The sequence below is a fragment of the Acomys minous genome, assembly GCF_964271855.1.
Source record: "Acomys minous genome assembly, chromosome: 11".
Classification (NCBI taxonomy): Eukaryota; Metazoa; Chordata; class Mammalia; order Rodentia; family Muridae; genus Acomys; species Acomys minous.
This window is the reverse complement of record NC_140492.1, coordinates 73,892,079-73,909,532: the sequence shown is the minus strand read 5'-3', so window position 1 is coordinate 73,909,532 and position 17,454 is coordinate 73,892,079. Positions and strand designations below refer to the sequence as shown.

At 52.0% G+C, this 17,454-nt stretch overlaps 1 protein-coding gene across 1 annotated transcript in view; it reads right to left on the bottom strand.

The window, feature by feature from the left end:
- Nucleotides 1–17,454, bottom strand: part of PI4KA (phosphatidylinositol 4-kinase alpha) — a 128,328-nt gene that overhangs the window by 15,383 nt on the left and 95,491 nt on the right. The window contains exons 31-42 of the mRNA XM_084800346.1: nt 16,593–16,685; nt 15,407–15,563; nt 15,030–15,157; nt 11,616–11,774; nt 11,233–11,384; nt 8,864–8,971; nt 7,272–7,399; nt 5,122–5,241; nt 4,827–4,906; nt 4,519–4,712; nt 2,019–2,109; nt 71–238 (exon numbers count right to left, since the gene is read on the bottom strand). Coding sequence (XP_084656472.1) covers nt 71–238; nt 2,019–2,109; nt 4,519–4,712; nt 4,827–4,906; nt 5,122–5,241; nt 7,272–7,399; nt 8,864–8,971; nt 11,233–11,384; nt 11,616–11,774; nt 15,030–15,157; nt 15,407–15,563; nt 16,593–16,685 — 1,578 coding nt within the window. The remainder of the gene's footprint in view (nt 1–70; nt 239–2,018; nt 2,110–4,518; nt 4,713–4,826; nt 4,907–5,121; nt 5,242–7,271; nt 7,400–8,863; nt 8,972–11,232; nt 11,385–11,615; nt 11,775–15,029; nt 15,158–15,406; nt 15,564–16,592; nt 16,686–17,454) is intronic.

Sequence of the window (17,454 nt, the reverse complement as noted above, 5' to 3'; positions counted from 1 at the left end):
AGGCTGGCGCCCACCCACTAACCCCCTGGGGCAGCTCCCCCTAGGCTGGCTAGCAGGGCTGCAGACTCACGGGAGGGAAGGACCGCAGGACTTTCACCCCGTACTGTGCGGTGAGCGGGTGTGGTGGGTACATGCTGGAGAAGTAGGAGAGGCCTGTGGGTGGGTCCGTGGGTGCCCAGCACAGAACATGGCTGAGCTCGGGAGCATCGGCATCAATGGTGTGCCAGGTGACCAGGAACTAGGGAGAAAGTTGGGAGACAGGGCAGCTGTAGTCCTTCCCGCCACAGCAAAGGGTGACGGGCCGGGCATGGCGGTACACGCCTTTAGTTCCAGCATGAAGGAGCCAGAGGCAGGCTGATCTTTGTGAGTTTGAGGCCAGCCTGGTCTGCATGGCAAAATCTAGGCCAAAAAAAGAAAAGAAAAAGTGACAATAAAAAACCCATTTATGGCCGGGCAGTGGTGGTACATGCCTTTAATCCCAGCACTTGGGAGGCAGAGGGAGGGGGATCTCCGTGAGTTCAAGGCCAGCCTGGTCTACAAAGTGAGTCTAGGACAGCCAGGACTACACAGAGAAACCCTGTTTCGAAAAACCAAAAAACCAAACCAACCAAACCAACAAAAAAACCATTTATGATAAAATGTAAAATACTTCTGACATGTTATGCAAAGTAGCACAATTGCAGTGAATGTGAGTGGAAGGCTGGGAGTGTGTTCCAGGCTCGCACACACTGATCCCCAGCACATGAAAGGCAGTTGTTGCTGTATACACCTGTAATCTTACCTATCATAAACATGATAATTACTATCTGTGAGAAGTAGAAAGCGCAGGGAATTAAAAAAAAAATTCTACCACTGAGGTTACCTGGTTTATCTGGTGTGATAATAATTTTGTTTTAGAGACAGGGTCTCATTATGTAGTCCAGGCTGTGCCTGCCTCATGACTGCTGGGATCAAAGGCGTGCCCCACCACACCCCAAATCATAAGCACTGCTATTATTTAATGGTGCTGAGATGGAATTTAAGACCCTAGGGGCTTCACTGCTTTATCACTGAGCTATATCAGCAGCCCTCTCTAACTTAAAAAACACTATTTTTACGTCTGTGTGTTTGCCTGACGTGTGTCTGTACCGTGTGCGTGCAGTTCCTGCAGAGACCAGAAAAGGGCGCTGGATTCCCGGGGCTGCAGTCACAGACAGCTGCGGTCCACTGTGTGTGCTGGGAACTGAACCCGGGCCCTGTAGGAGAGCAGCCAGGGCTTAGCCACTGCACCTTCTCGCCAGCGCCACTTATTCCTTTTCCTTGACACAGTCCCACTATGTCGACCAGGCTGGCCTTGAACTCACTGAGTTTGCCTGTCTCTGCTTCCTGCATGCTGGGTTAAAGGTGTGCACCACTGTGCCCTGCTCTCTTTTTACTGAGGCAAGGTTGTCCCAGGCAGGCCTTGAGCTTCTGATGCTCCTGCTTCAGTCTCCCAAGTGGCTGGGACTACAGGCCTGTACGGGTAACCAGGCCTAGCATGATGGCTCACAACAGCTCAGTTGGGAAATGCCTAGATTAATAAAGCACACGTGAGTGAGTCCACGAGGGTCCAAGGAGGACTGGACCCGAGGGCTCAGACCTCTGATGTGCCATACACGGTGGGAGGTGTCAGTGCGGCATGTATGTGGAGGCTGCCCTGTGCCCGGGTGTCCTTGCTCTTCTGTCCATCTGCCCGGTGTGCAGCCTCCTCCCGCACATGGTGCTGCCACCCCCAATGCTCTGCCCAGCCCTACGAGGCTCTGCCCTCTGAAACGGAGTCAAAACAAACCTCCCCCACATGTTTCTGTCAGATGCTCGGTCATAGTAATGCAGAGTAACCAGCCTCTGGGGGGACAGGCTAGGCTCTGAAACGGAGTCAAAACAAACCTCCCCCACATGTTTCTGTCAGATGCTCGGTCATAGTAATGCAGAGTAACCAGCCTCTGGGGGGACAGGCTAGGTCTGGTGTGACCTTGAGCTGGTGTATGTGGCTGTGCTACCTTGATGGCTTCCGGGACATCGCTAACAGCTCCTGGGTCCAACCGAACAAGGCGGGTCACTTCATTTCCGATGGCTTCTGTATTCTTGAACCTACAGAGCACAGAGGGCTTGGGTGGGGTAGCCGTACCAGCAAGGACATTCCTCATTTCCACAGAGGAGCCAGAGGGACTTAGATCAACACTGTGACAGACACCTACATGTTGCAGGCAAGCAATACATTACAGATCTGCGAGTGACATCATTACAGTATTCACCAGGAGGTGACAGGACAATGAGGTCACCCTGGCTCACACAGAAACCTTGTCTCAAGACGGCTTAGTAGACAAAGGTACTTGCTGCCAGTCCTGACACATTTGCGCACATGTGCATGCATGTCCGTGGGAGCGCACACACACACACACACACACACAAGGAAATGGTAGAACTTTCCTCAAAAAGAACTAGTCATCTAGCACCCTTCTCACTACCACAGCTCTGTGCTGGCCGTGGCTCCTCACTACCACAGCTCTGTGCTGGCCCTCAGCTCCTCACTACCACAGCTCTGTGCTGGCCCTCAGCTCCTCACTACCACAGCTCTGTGCTGGCCCTCAGCTCCTCACTACCACAGCTCTGTGCTGGCCGCGGCTCCTCACTACCACAGCTCTGTGCTGGCCGTGGCTCCTCACTACCACAGCTCTGTGCTGGCCCTCAGCTCCTCACTACCACAGCTCTGTGCTGGCCCTCAGCTCCTCACTACCACAGCTCTGTGCTGGCCCTCAGCTCCTCACTACCACAGCTCTGTGCTGGCCTCGGCTCCTCACTACCACAGCTCTGTGCTGGCCGCGGCTCCTCACTACCACAGCTCTGTGCTGGCCGCGGCTCCTCACTACCACAGCTCTGTGCTGGCCTCGGCTCCTCACTACCACAGCTCTGTGCTGGCCGCGGCTCCTCACTACCACAGCTCTGTGCTGGCCTCGGCTCCTCACTACCACAGCTCTGTGCTGGCCGCGGCTCCTCACTACCACAGCTCTGTGCTGGCCGCGGCTCCTCACTACCACAGCTCTGTGCTGGCCTCGGCTCCTCACTACCACAGCTCTGTGCTGGCCGCGGCTCCTCACTACCACAGCTCTGTGCTGGCCGCGGCTCCTCACTACCACAGCTCTGTGCTGGCCTCGGCTCCTCACTACCACAGCTCTGTGCTGGCCTCGGCTCCTCACTACCACAGCTCTGTGCTGGCCCTCAGCTCCTCACTACCACAGCTCTGTGCTGGCCGCGGCTCCTCACTACCACAGCTCTGTGCTGGCCCTCAGCTCCTCACTACCACAGCTCTGTGCTGGCCGCGGCTCCTCATTACCACAGCTCTGTGCTGGCCCTGGCTCCTCACTACCACAGCTCTGTGCTGGCCTCGGCTCCTCACTACCACAGCTCTGTGCTGGCCCTCAGCTCCTCACTACCACAGCTCTGTGCTGGCCGCGGCTCCTCACTACCACAGCTCTGTGCTGGCCCTCAGCTCCTCACTACCACAGCTCTGTGCTGGCCGCGGCTCCTCACTACCACAGCTCTGTGCTGGCCTCGGCTCCTCACTACCACAGCTCTGTGCTGGCCTCGGCTCCTCACTACCACAGCTCTGTGCTGGCCCTCAGCTCCTCACTACCACAGCTCTGTGCTGGCCTCGGCTCCTCACTACCACAGCTCTGTGCTGGCCCTTGGCTCCTCACTACCACAGCTCTGTGCTGGCCGCGGCTCCTCACTACCACAGCTCTGTGCTGGCCGCGGCTTCTCACTACCACAGCTCTGTGCTGGCCTCGGCAGCCCCCTGTCTATGGTTCAGCGTCTTACTTCAGTCTAAGTCCACAAGGCTCCTTCCCTGGTGCTGAGAGGGCAGAAGTAAGCCTGTAGGTGTTACTGATCCAGTCTAATGCCAGGGCGTCTCCACAGAAGCACTCAGGCGAGCAGCCTGTTGTCTGGGCCCGAAGACCAGGCAGAGGGGACAGGAAGGTGGTGACCTCTGGCCCGCTGGATGTGGGGAAGAATGCAGAGGGACCGTGTGGGGTGTGTCATGGGGCTCTGCAGCCCACCTCACCTACTGTTGTCAGCTGAAGGCTTATTTCTGTCTGAGAGCACTACCTTGAGAGAGCCTGTGGTACACTAGGCAGCCAGCCACAGCAAGAGTGTCTGCTTTTAGCTTGAGCTGAAAGGTGGTATCATTCAAACACAACCCAAGCTCTCCCAAATTGACTCTGTGGACTACCACCCAGGGTGGAAGCCTTTACAAGTTACAAGTGACTCTGCCAGGGCTTGAACCAGGGTCTTGTGAGTGCTAGGTAAGAGTCTACCACTGACTCCCCTCCCTGTCATACATGGTGACTCTGAACTCACCAAGTGGGAGCTGACAAGATCTTAAGGGTCAGTGTGCCGAGTGTCCTTGACAGGAGCCATGTTGCAGCTCATGGCACTCACGGTACAGCTGGCGGCTGACTGCCCTGGACTCCTGGTGGAACGGGGTGAGGAAAGGCCTACCTGGCTGGCAGCTGCACAGCAAGGTACGGGGAGATGCTCCAGGCCAGGTTCACATTGTCCTTCCATTGCTTCTCGCTCAGGCTGATGTACTTGGACCTCCAGTTGGCAACACTGTTCTCTCCTGCCTGGTCCAGCTCTAGTTCTGGGGCCGACAGCGGGTTGTACCATGTGATGAGACGCTCGATTTCAGTGGCCTGGTGAGAACAAACACAGTGTCCAGAGCACTTTCTGCAGGTGTCCACATGCTGGGCCCACCCTGGGGTGTTACACGTCACACAGTTGGAAGTACTTGTGGCCATGGGTCTTACCAACAGTGACAGCAGCAGCGTCCTGCGCTTCATGTAGTACTTGTGCAGCTGGGAACCCCGGTTGGTTTTCTTAGACATACCTAGGGAGCAAACATGACCATAGCTGTGGTCCTTTGAGGCACGGACCTGCCCTGTCTTTCCTTTTGCCCTATGCTCTGCCATCCCCAGTCCCTGCTGTTCTAGAACCTAGAAGAAGCTACCCTGTTCTGTCATCTGAGTGAGTGTCCTTCACACCACTAGGACGGGATCTCAAGGCCGCACTAAAGCTGTAAGACCCATCCCGACCCTGACCAACCTGACTTTTTGGAGATGGTTGACATGCCACTGGAGAGGGGGTAAGTGTTGATCCAGCCCTGTGTAGCCTGCTGCCGAGAGCCCACAGTTATATCCAAGTTGCTCCGGGTGTCTTGGTTATCTGTGGGCAAACACATTACAGACTCTGGAATGAGGTGGCTCAAGCACAGGCACCCAAGGTTGCCTTCCCCAGAGCCCACACTGAACAGTTCGGGTGTGGCTGTGCATCCTTGGAATCCTGAAGCTGTGGAGGTGGAGGGGGCTTGCAGGCCAGCCAACCCAGTCCACTGGGCACGTTCCAGGCTAGGGAAAAGACCTTGTCCAGAAAAAAGAAAGACATCATAGAGCCGGGCATGGTGGCGCACGCCTGTAATTCCAGCACTCAGGAGGCAGAGGCAGGGAGATCTCTGTAAGTTCGAGACCAGCCTGGTCTACAAAGCGAGTCCAGGACAGCCAAGATTACAGAGAAACCCTGTCTTGAAAGACAAACGAACAAACAAAGAAACAAACAAACTCCAAAAACAAAAAAGAACCAATAACATCGAAGGACAATACAATAGTAAACATCGAACCCCTACTCTGATCTACCCAAGGGACAGGACATTCTCCACAGTTATGTGGAGAGCAGGGACTGACTCTGACATGAACTCTGGTGCCACATATTTGACCACCTCCCATTGGTGGGGAGGCCTGGTGGCACTCAAAGAAAGAATAAGCAGACTACCAAGATGAAACTTGATAGCCTATGACCATATAGTGGGGAAGGAGGCCCCCCTCAGTCATAGACCTAGGTAGGAGAAGGGAATAGGGTGAAAGTGGGAGGGAGGGAGGAACGGGAGGATATAAGTGTTGGGATAACAAGCTGGGAAATGAATCCGGGTCCTGTGGATGAAGAGCCAGTGCGCTTAACCACCGAGTCATCTCTCCAGCCCTAAAATGTTTAACGTGTATGAGAATTTTTTTTTTTTCGAGACAGGGTTTCTCTGTGTAGCCTTGGCTGTCCTGGACTCATTTTGTAGACCAGGCTGGCCTCAAACTCACAGTGATCCGCCAGCCTCTGCCTCCTGAGTGCTGGGATTAAAGGTGTGCGCCACCACGCCTGGCCTATTTTTTGCTTTTTTGTATTTTTGAGACAGGGTTTCTCTGTGTAGCCTTGGCTGTCCTGGACTCACTTTGTAGACCAGGCTGGCCTCAAACTCACAGCGATCCACTTGCCTCTGCCTCCTGAGTACTGGGATTAAAGGCATGTGCCACCACGCCCAGCTGGGTATGAGTATTTTGCCTGCATGTATGCACAGGTGTTTATGGACGACAGGAAACAATGTTGTATCTTCTATTACAGATGGTTGTGAGCCAGGATACGAGTGTTAGGAATTGAGCCCAGGTCCTCAGGAAGAGCACAGTGCTCTTAACCCCAAGCCATCTCTTCAGACCCTGTCATCAGGGGTTTTTGTTTGTTTTTGACATTTGCTTACCAACACTGTATTGTCTGATATAGGAGGAATCTGAGCATCCAGGGGACAAATTCTGCCTAAAAGAACCCAGCCCTCACCTCTCTACAGCAGCTTTGTGTTCAGAGGGACGAAAACATGTCTTTCTTTTGGTTTCTCCTGACTGGCCTGTTCTTTGCCCTGGAAAGCTATAAGCTCCAGTATACTTTGGCTATATGTATGGTATGCGTGTATGTTGTGTTCTCTCTCTCTCTCTCTCTCTCTCTCTCTCTCTCTCTCTCTCTCTCTCTCTCTCTCACACACACACACACACTGCTTCCTTTCAGATTCAGCTCAGCAGCCCTGGAGGGCGCGCCTGGAGCCCCCACTATTGAAGCTATCTTCATTTGACTGCACCTTACCAGATGACAGTGGGTTATGCTGAATTCATCTAGGTATTCTGGCCTTACCCTACTGAGTGGGCACCTGGGAAGTGAGCTGGTCCAGGGAGAAGCTACAAGAAAGACTGTCCTTCACTTGCTGTTTGTGTCAGTGTAGGTTGGGGGAAAGGTAGCAGACAGCAAGTACTGGGTTTTCAGCAATGTAAGGCATGACCAACATTAGGGCTCACTTGGGCCCTGACTCTTCTCTTGTCCGGCTTTCCCAGAACCACTTGCAGAGTCCCCTCCCGCTTCTGTGCACTCCTGTGGGTGATGCTTACCTGGAGGGACAAGCTGGCTGGCGGTCAGGTACTTCTTATCTGAGAACACGGCAGTCCAAAACTTAATCATTATGCTGATGTCTTCACGCAGCCTCTTTTCTCCTTGCGTAGGGAATTTTGGTGGACAGCTGCAAACAACCACGGGAGGGAAGGGCTGACTGGAGTGAGGGACTAGAAAATGGCTGACATGAAGGTTGACTCCTTCAGCCTGGTCTACAACGTGAGTCCAGGACAGCCAAGGCTACAGAGAGACCCTGTCTCGAAAAACCAAAAAAAAAAAAAAAGTTGACTCTTGGAGTTTAGCCTGGAGCTAATCAACAGCGGGGATGACGTCACTGACTCCCATGGGAAGCACAGCTGTCCTAGTAGCCCAGGCCTGTGTGCTCTCTGTTCAGCTTTACCTATACACCTCAGACTGCCTGTAACTCCATATATATAAATTGCAGGTGGCCTTGGTCATGACTGTCCCACCTCACAGCCTCTAGATCAACCAGACTGTAGGCATGTACTACCACGCCTGGCTCACATTTACAGCTTCTGGTGAGTCATATGCTGTGGTAGATGACAACTTAGCTGTCCACATGCCACCACACAGCCTACATTTGTGAGCCACCATGTGGTGCTGGGAACCCAGCCCCGGTCTACATTTGCCAAGGCCCACTCAGCTGATATGTGCAGGGGTTTGTGCAGCAGCCATTCATAGTACCAGGAAAAGTAAACGGTATGCTCTTATTTTTTCTCAAGATAGGGTTTCTCTGTGTAGCTCTGGCTGTCCTGGAACTTCTCTATAGATCTCCACCTCAGAGATCTGCTCGCCTCTGCCTCCTAGGTGCTGGGATTAAAGGCATTCACCACCATGCTGGGGATTAGTTTTTAAGTGCATTTCCCCTCTGCAAGAGACAGGGTTTCTCTGTGTAGCTTTATTTGTCCTGGAGCTCACTCGGTAGAACAGGCTGGGCCTTGAACTGAGAGAGCTCCCTGCCACTGCTCCTGAATGCTGGGATTAAAGCATCACACACACCTGGGACTGCAGGTGTATGTCACTGTCACTGTGCCCGGCTGCTCTTAATTTAGACAAGAAGGCCAAAGCCTGAAATGGGTGCTGGGCCCAGGACTCAGGAGCCCTGGGAAGTAGCAGCGCTCTTAACTGCTGCGCCATCTCTCCAGGCTTGCTTCCTGCCCCTGGTCTTTTACCTGCAAATCTTTGATTTGACACAATGAATTCAGTTACGGTTGCTGAGAGAAGCCGGGTAGGAGGTTATTACAGCAACACAGGCACTTAATTAGTCACAGAGACACTAAAGAAAATATCTCTATGCCTTTCGGGAACTATTAACTACCTGAAGCGCCTCAGGATGAGGGCTTTGTGGGCCTCTGCCCTCATCTCTTAAATTAACTAAACTCAAGGGACAATCTGCATGTCCCATTGGTTGAGAATATTCCAGTCTAGCCATACAAGGTCCAACGAATGAGGGTGGTGAGCATGAACCTGGCAGACCATGTCCTTCTGTAAGCAGCTTCCTGGAGAACAGGGTGACATTAGCCGGGCTGTGGCTATGTCTGGCACATGCACACACAGCTTGAGGTAATACCTGAAGTAGTCAAAGGCCGTGGAGTAGATCTTCTCTCGAAGCACATTCCGAATGGTTGCATTGGGAACCACATCAGCATGCAGGAGGGACAGGCCCAGGGTCAGCAGTCTGAGAGAGAGCCACAAGGATGGAGCCTCAACCAAGGGCTGAGCCTCAGGGGTGTGGTCTCAGCCCTGAACACAGAGCCCGAGACAGTCCAGCCAGGGTGCCATCACGTGGCCGTTCCCTTCCTCTCTCTTTCCTTTTGGTTTTTAGAGACAAACTTTCTCTGTGTAGCCTTGGCTGTCCTGGAACTCACTCTGTAGATCAGGCTGGCCTGGACCTCACCTGCCTCTGCCTCCCGAGCGCTGAGATTAAGGGATGCGCCACCCCTGGCCAGCTCTATTTCTGTCCCTTTGAGACAAAGTCTTGTATATTCCAAGCTGGCCTTCAGTTCCCTTTTGGAGTGCTAGGATAACCCTGAATTTCTGATCCCCTTGCCTATGTCTTTAGGTGCCATGTTAAAAAAAAAAAAATCTATGCGTGGTACATAGATTTATTGTACCATACACAAAAGTATGGTACAATAAAGCCCTAAAGTTAAGATAATTTAACTGGGTGTGGTGGCGCACGCCTTTAATCCCAGCACTCGGGACGCAGAGGCAAGCGGATTGCTGTGAGTTCGAGGCCAGCCTGGTCTACAAAGTGAGTCCAGACAGCCAAGGCTACACAGAGAAACCCTGTCTTGAAAAACAAAAACAAAGAAAAGTTAAGATAATTTAAGTAACTAAAATAAAAGTCTTTCCTATTCTAAGATGTAGCCTAGCACCTCTGTAGAAGAGCGAGGCCCTGCACCCCAGAAAAACTGGCATTCTGGGTAAGAGAACCCTGAGTGAGTGTAGAGTGCTTGATGACCTGAGTTCCATCACTAGCACTGCATGAAGTGAGTAAGTAAAGGCTTCTGAAAACAAAACAAAACAAAGCACGCTTCATTTCTGTTGAGAGAAAAGCAAATGAACTCTATGATGCTGTGACTGGGCTTTGAGTCCCACCTAAAGGGTGGGGGTTCTTTCCTAGTGTTTGGTTGCTGCTAAGCAAAGGCCTAAGCAGTGCTGGGAGGCACAGGTGGAGGCACTGTTCTGCCCCCACCTGCAGGGAGCCCTGGGCGAGGATGGAGATTAGAAGTCAAGTGGGGTGGGTTAGCCCATGGCTCTCTGCACAGTGAGGAGCAGGAAGTCTAGCTGCAGTGGGGTCTAGCTGCAGTGGGTTCTTCTCAGCGGACAGATTCCAGCTACAGCTGGCAGTAACAAGGACCCAGTGAAACAAGCATGGTCACATGGAGTAGAAACAGGCTGTCCTGGACTCTCCAGGCCCAGCTAGGGGTGCAGGGGCACTGTGGTCAGTTAGGCTGGGCCTAAGGTGCAGGATGGACCTGACAGAGGCTGTCTACACCAGCAGAAGTATAGACACTACCATATGCTAATGAGTCCTAGGCGATGGCCTGTGCTGGGCAGAACAACAGACAGGCCTGTTCTACCCCAAGTGGCCTTAGATGTCAAAGGAAGCAAGAGAGGTTAGACCCAGCATTGTAAGGGAACCAAAAGTATCTGCATGTGGATGTGTAGGGCGGCAGGAGAAGGGAGGAGGGCACACTCATTTTTCTGTGTCTATCTATGAGGCCAGCTGATCCTGAGGGCTGTTCAATGTGGTGGTGCAGGCAGCTAATTCTATGACAGCTACACGCTACTGGAAAGCACCAAAGGAATCTTTCTTTTCTTTTCTTTTCAGGTTTTTTGAGACAGGATTTCTCTGTGTTAACAGCCCTGGCTGTCCTGAACTTACTTTGCAGACCAGGCTGGCCTCAAACTCACAGAGATCCTCCTGCCTCTGCCTCCCGAGTGCTGGGATTACAGGCGTGCGCCACCATGATTCTTAGGAATCATTTTCTCTACCTTTTTACATTGCATTGTAGGAAATTATAGGTGAACAAGAGGACCAGCCTTCTCTGTACGTGGTGGGGGAAGTACATGGGGTCAGTAGGCTCTGGGGTCAGGGTCAGGTGCTCAGGGAAGAGGCAGATGCAAGAGCTTCCATCATGCGCGGGCAGATGAGCACACCGGTGCTAGCCGCGGCCCCTCACAGGGACAGCAGAGGCCACGCCCTGGTGAGAAGGACTGTACTGGGGTGGGGAAGAGGGCCTTAACCAACTAGAGGCACATGATCTCGTGTCTTCTGTAAGTTCTTTCTGATAATTCTAGGACAGTGCCATAGGATTTACTCTATATTGCACTGAAACACCAGAGAAGATACCCACCCACCCACACCATGATTTATGCCCCACGCAACAGTAACGGGACACCCGGTTGCCCCCAGAGAAATAGAGCTCTCACTTGAAACGTGGTCCGATGGCTGCCACATGCCTATTCATGCTCCCCTTAGCTCCTCCAATATTCAGGGACATGGAGCGCTGCAGCAGGCTGGAGAAGATCTCCACCTGGTCAGAGCTGCAGTACTTGGCAATCTCAAACCGCTGCACCAGGAACTGGGAAAAGATTTAAAAAAAAAAAAACTGCGTAAGTTGGGGTGGGCCAGTCTCATCCTAGTGCTGGCAATAAGCTAGTAAGAGTAGTTCTGGGAGTCAGGGAGGACCAGAGGAGGGGTCTGGAGGTCGCCCTTTGTCTCAGGTCAGGGCCCCTAGGCTGGCTGGTGTGCTGGCCTGCCCCAGCTGTCCCTGAGGCTGGCTGTACAGCCGAGCTTGAGGGAAGGCACGCACATCGATCCAGATGTAGTGAGGTGTTACTTCAGGTGGACAAGGCCTTGGCTGACTTGCTTCTGACGCTGCCAGAGGGTCTGCTTCCTTCGTTTCAGCAGAGAAGAGGCCAAACTTCTGCTCCACTGTCATGTGCCAGGCCCCTGCCATCTCCCGCATAAACTGCAAGTGGAAAAGATCGCTCAGCTCCTCCAGAGAGCACAGGGGTGGTGCTTTGTTTCTCAACTGCTGAATAAGGTTCGATGTGGCAGCTCATGCCTGTGACCCAGGCTCTCGGGAGGCTGAGGCAGGGGACTAATGAGTTCACACTCAGCCTGGGCTACATAGTTTCATTGCGTTATAGAATGAGACACTTCCTTACAAACAAACACAAACAAAACAATACTGGACTAGAAGGCAAGGGAAGTATGAAACAGGATCACATGCCGGTGTCCCAGGACAGCCTGACTGTCACCCCAGCCCATGCGCCCAGCAGGGCATGGCGCAGCACAGCTGTGATGCATTGATGCAGGGCAGGCTCTGTCCTGGTGACTCCTGGAAACAATTCTGGACACTACCTGTGTTAAGGAGGGCAAGTACCATATGCAGGGTTTCCATGACACAAAGGTAACCCTTCACTGACTTATCAGACTTGTGAGTAGCCCAGGAAGTCCAAGGGAGGCAGGCGCCACTGCCAAGATCTGAGTCATTCCCTTGGCTAGCCACGCTGGGCCCGGGACGTTTCTGTATGGAGGTAGGAGGGCTGCCCAGGTGAAGCAGCCAGGTGGTCTGGAAGAGGCTGGATAGAGGAACAGTTACAACTGAACTGAGGAAGTACCTGCAGCGCGTGGCTTATGCAGGCTCTGGTTCCCAGACACTTCGTTGCTCTCCCACCAGCCACACTTAGACTTGTCCTAGGACCTAAAGGACATGGGCTCCCTTTCCAGCACCATTGCCTACTTAGCCTCTTGCAAGACATGGCTCAAGGGGCTGCGGATCCTGCCGTACAGTGCTTGCCTCATATTTGCAAGGCCGTGGGTTCAATCCCCAGTACCAGGCACAGGCATTTTCACTTAGACACTCTGTGCCTTGCGCTGACTCCTGGGTTCTCATGAGCACTAGGGGACCACTCTGGCAAGGCTCAGGAAAAGCCTAGGCATGCTATGTAAAATGGCATCTCACGTCTGCTTTTCCTCCTGATGCCTGAAGGCACAGATGCCATTGGGAGGCTAGGAGGGTGCAGACAAGGCCATTCACTGTCATAGGTGGGAACCAAGAGTACCAAGGAACTACACCCGCCTGCGTTTTCTTCTGGAGTCTGGCTTTGGCCTACTGTTAGATATGTTTTTATTGTAGTAAAGGGGAGAGCAGATCGATAGGAAGTATAGGGAACCCTAGAACTGATGGGACAAAGTAGTCAAGCAGAGGCCATGCTCCACTCATGTGTCTTAGTCCACTTCTGTGGCAGAGCCTCCTAGGCTCTGGGAACAAAGGGGCATGCTCCGAGAAGTAAGCGGCAGAAGGCCAGCAGTGACATGCATCCAAGGAAAGGAAACGGGATGCAGCTGGCCAGGAGCAAGCCTGGGAGAGCAGGAGCAGCAGGCTGGAGCACAGCTGCTGCAGAGCAGAGAGAGGACAGAAAGGGTCAAAGGGAGGTGGCAGGTGAGCATTAAGTCATACAACAAGTCTGTGGGTCTTGCTGGTGGGAGAGCAACAGGAGGTCTAGGAAGCAGAGAAATCCAATCCATGAGCACCCATGGTGACACTGTCCTGGCAGGCAAAGGGGATGTTAGGGCTATATGCTGAGAGGTCCCTACTGAGCCCACCCCACATGCTTTTCTTTTTTTTTTTTTTAAAGATTTATTTATTATATATATAGTATTCAGCCTTCAGGCCAGAAGAGGGCGCCAGATCTCATTGTAGATGGTTATGAGCCACCATGTGGTTGCTGGGAATTGAACTCAGGACCTGTGGATGAGCAGCCCGTGCTCTTAACCTCTGAGGCATCTCTCCAGCCCCCTGCTTTTTTTTTTTTTTTTTAAGACAAGGTTTCGCTGTGTAGCCTTGAACTTGTTCTGTACTCCAGGGTGTCCTTGAGCTCACCGAGATCCACCTGCCCCTGCCAAGGTATGCACCACCATGGTCAGCCATGACACTTTCTTGGGAAAGAGCCCTTGGGAAGAACAGTTAGACTCCCAACATGGGTACTTTCAGGACCCACAACCTGGGACAGGCGCTATGTAAAGTTGGCTCCACCATCCTTGCCACTAAGGCTCCTTAGTGGCTCAAACTACCTACCCTAAGGATAGGCTGCAAGTTCATGTTCACGGGCACCTGGAATCCAAGACGCAACGTGAGGGTTGACAACAGTGCTCATAAACACTGCTCTGCCCAGTGTGGCTGAATCAGTTCTAATTCTCTGGCTAGAGGCTGCGAGGGGGTGGCTCTACGGAACAGCGTGGAGGGGAAGCCTGACACAACACACCAAGTAGGTACATTAAATAATGCATGGGCGTGGGGCAGGCAGCTGTCCAGGGGTTAATATCAGTTGTTGCTATTGAAGAGACCCTGGATTCTGTTCCATGCATCTATCTGTTGGCTCCTACCCATCTCTCACTTCATCTCAGGGGATGTGATGCCGCCTTCTGACTTCCTCAGGCACCAGGCATGCATGAGGCACACAGACATATATGCAGACAAAATAACTATACACATAAAATAAGTAAATTTATAAAAAATGTTGCTTAAAATTGTTTTCAGGAGCTGAGCATGGTGGCGCACACCTTTAATCCCAGCACTCAGGAGGCAGAGGCAGGTGGATCTCTGTGAGTTCAAAGCCAGCCTGGTCTACAAAGTGAGTCCAGGACAACCAGAGCTGTTACACAGAGAAACACTGTCTCAAAAAAAAAAAAAAAGTCTTCAGGCTATGGTACATAAGATGTACAGGATGCATACATGAATATATGTCTTGCACATGGGACATGTGTCCCATAAAATATACTTCATGTATACATGCAAATATTCCATAATCTGAAGAAAAAAAATGCAAAATCTGAAATGGTTTCTGTACCAATCATTTCAGAAAAGGGTTACTCAACAGGTATAGTCCTGCCTGCAGACTCCATGAAGCAGTAAACCTAGACACAGACCTAGGGTAAGGTGGCGGATCCCACACAGAAAGTCAGGAAGCACTTGCTCCCAGTCAGCTGCAGCATCGGTGGGTAGCAGCCCACATCCTCCAGCCTCAGCACAGAGCCTGCTGCCATCCTGAGCCTTTGACATAGAGGCCCTGCAAACACCACTCCAGCATCATGGTCTTTTTACCATTCACAACATTCCTTCTGGAGACCAGCGCCTCCCCTGGCTGACGGCACAGCAGGGCGGCGTCCCTGTCCCTCACCCCGCCACACACGGGCTAAGCTGGGCTCAGTGTCCTACCGGCACTTCCACCGCATTCTTGCCAGCCAGCAGCCACTCCCAGCAGGCCAGTGCGGTCTCCATGCCGTGCTCATTGAACATCCGGAGGGGCCCCCAACACAGGTGGTGGAGGAGCTGCGGGTCACAGTCTGGAACCAAACACAGATCTGTCAAAGGCTCTGACTCTGGCTGGGCCTGAACATGGCTTCCCTAGGCTGTCATGAGAGCCAGCAGCACCTGGGGCAACCATGCCTTTTATAATAGGGCTCATCAGATGCCACGGAGACTTGTACTAGCAGGGCTCCAGCTCTGTTTGACAGGGTTCAGGTCATCAGCGTGTGTAAGCAAACATTCACTTGGAAATGAACCCAGAATCCCATGAAACTTCTGTGTGTTACCTTTGCTGCTAATGAGCATTGCAGTCAGTTTGAACATGGCCTGGGTGTAGTGCTGAGGGTTATTGTGGTCCAAAGCTGTAATCAGATCCTGGACCATCATTTTGTTCAGGTCAGACATCTGGCCCGTGGCGCCTGAGAACCGGATCATCCCATACACCTGTTAAGAAATACACTTATTAGGAGCTGTGTCAGTCAGCCGGGCATATGAGTGAGGACTGGCCAGGGACTCTGCCCCAACTAGAGCTCACGCCAGGGATGCTGTCACTGAGCAGCATCTCTCCAGAAACTCTATACAGGTGTTTTCACCAGCCCTGATCCTGGAGATGGACACATGTACTCATCAGTGTCCATGGGGCTGGGTGTGGACAAGGCATATGGACACAAGCTAGTTAATAAACTTTCAGATCCAATTAATGACTCCAACAAAGACCGCTTTACTATTTTTCATATATAATTTTTTTCAGAACTATTACTTTCTCACTCATATACTTGGTATATAGGAGCTATGACTCTTTCAAGATGACACGGAATAGGCTCTCTGCAACTCTCCGCATGCAGCTAGCAGATGCTGAGTATAACAAGGGGCTCTCTGCCAAGAGCCCCTGGAGAAGAGCAGCCGTTGGACTGAGCAAAAGGCAGAGTGTTGAGGGGTGAGCAGCTCTCAGGAAATTGCTCTAATAAACTTCACAGGATGTCGGTCTTCACCTTCAGTACTGACTAGATTGGAGTTTGTGGAAGAGAAAACGGAAGTCAGGTAGGGGAATGATTTGGTTAGCCAGGAATAAATTCTGGTATGGGTGAAAGCTTTCTGTGTGGGGTCAGCAGACACGCTCCTGAGCCTATTTTTGGCAAGCTATTTAATCTCAGGAGCCTTTCTCTGTAAGACTAGAATACTGGTACTTAGTAAGTGTCCAGGAGAATGCACGACACTGCACACATTTGCTACCACTCAACAAAATGCCTGGCCTGCCTGAATGTGCCCGTGTGACATCACTTTCCTGCATAGGGGCTCAGTAGCTGTCATACGTGCCCCGGAACACGCCAGCGAGTGCTGGTACCCAGGCTCCACAAGTTGCCCCAAGGGAGTAAATTCCACATCACCAGATCCCTCATTCGTGCTGCACTGTGAGATAGTTAAATGGCATCAAATCGATGCTCAGAACAGCCTCTGATGTAAGAGAAGTACCTCGCCTGCATAGCGGTTGCGCAAATTCAAGGATGCCATGAAGTTGGAGTAGTCTTTCTTCACACAGGCTGGGCGCTCAGTTAGCTGAGTTGCCTACGGACAAGTACAGAGAGCAGTTTGAGATGTTGAAACATCATCTTTTTCTTATGTTTAACCAGAGTCCAGGAAAGAAGTCAAGCTCTGATGCAAAGACTACCCAGCTTTCAGTGCTGGCGAGCACACATAAGTGAGCATCCACGAACGCCATCTAGAGACTTACATGCCTCATGGAAAATCTTAACTTTGTCTTTTTCTGAAACAGGACTTCTGTGTGTAGCCCTGGCTGTCCTGGAACTTGCTGTGTAGACCAGGCTGGCCTTGAACTCAGGGATCTGGCTGCCTCTGCTTCCCGAGTGCTGAGAATAAGGAACCCAGCACTACATACATACATACTATGAGATGCCACTGTGAGAATGTGGACTTGGGGACTCTAGTCTCCTCTGTTTTCGCAGGACAGAGGCGCCTTAGTTAGGCTCTCAAGCACAAACAATCAAACAGAACAGAGAGCACCTCTTCCTAACCATCGAGAGTCCACCCAGCCAGATGTGGTGGCACACACCTGTGATCCCAGAACTCGGGAGCCACAGGCAGGAGGACCTCTGTGAGTTCAAGGGCAGCCTGGTCTACAGAGTGAGTTCCTGACCAGCCAGGGCTTCATAATGAGACACTCTAAAAAAATAAAACAAAGAAAACAAAAAAACAAAACAACAACAACAGCAACAAAACCACAAGTGTCTTCTCCTTACTTGTAACTTATAACTTCCTAGGACAAAGATGAAAAAACTCTTTCCAGCAAAACAGACCGCTGGCTGGCTGGTGCCTA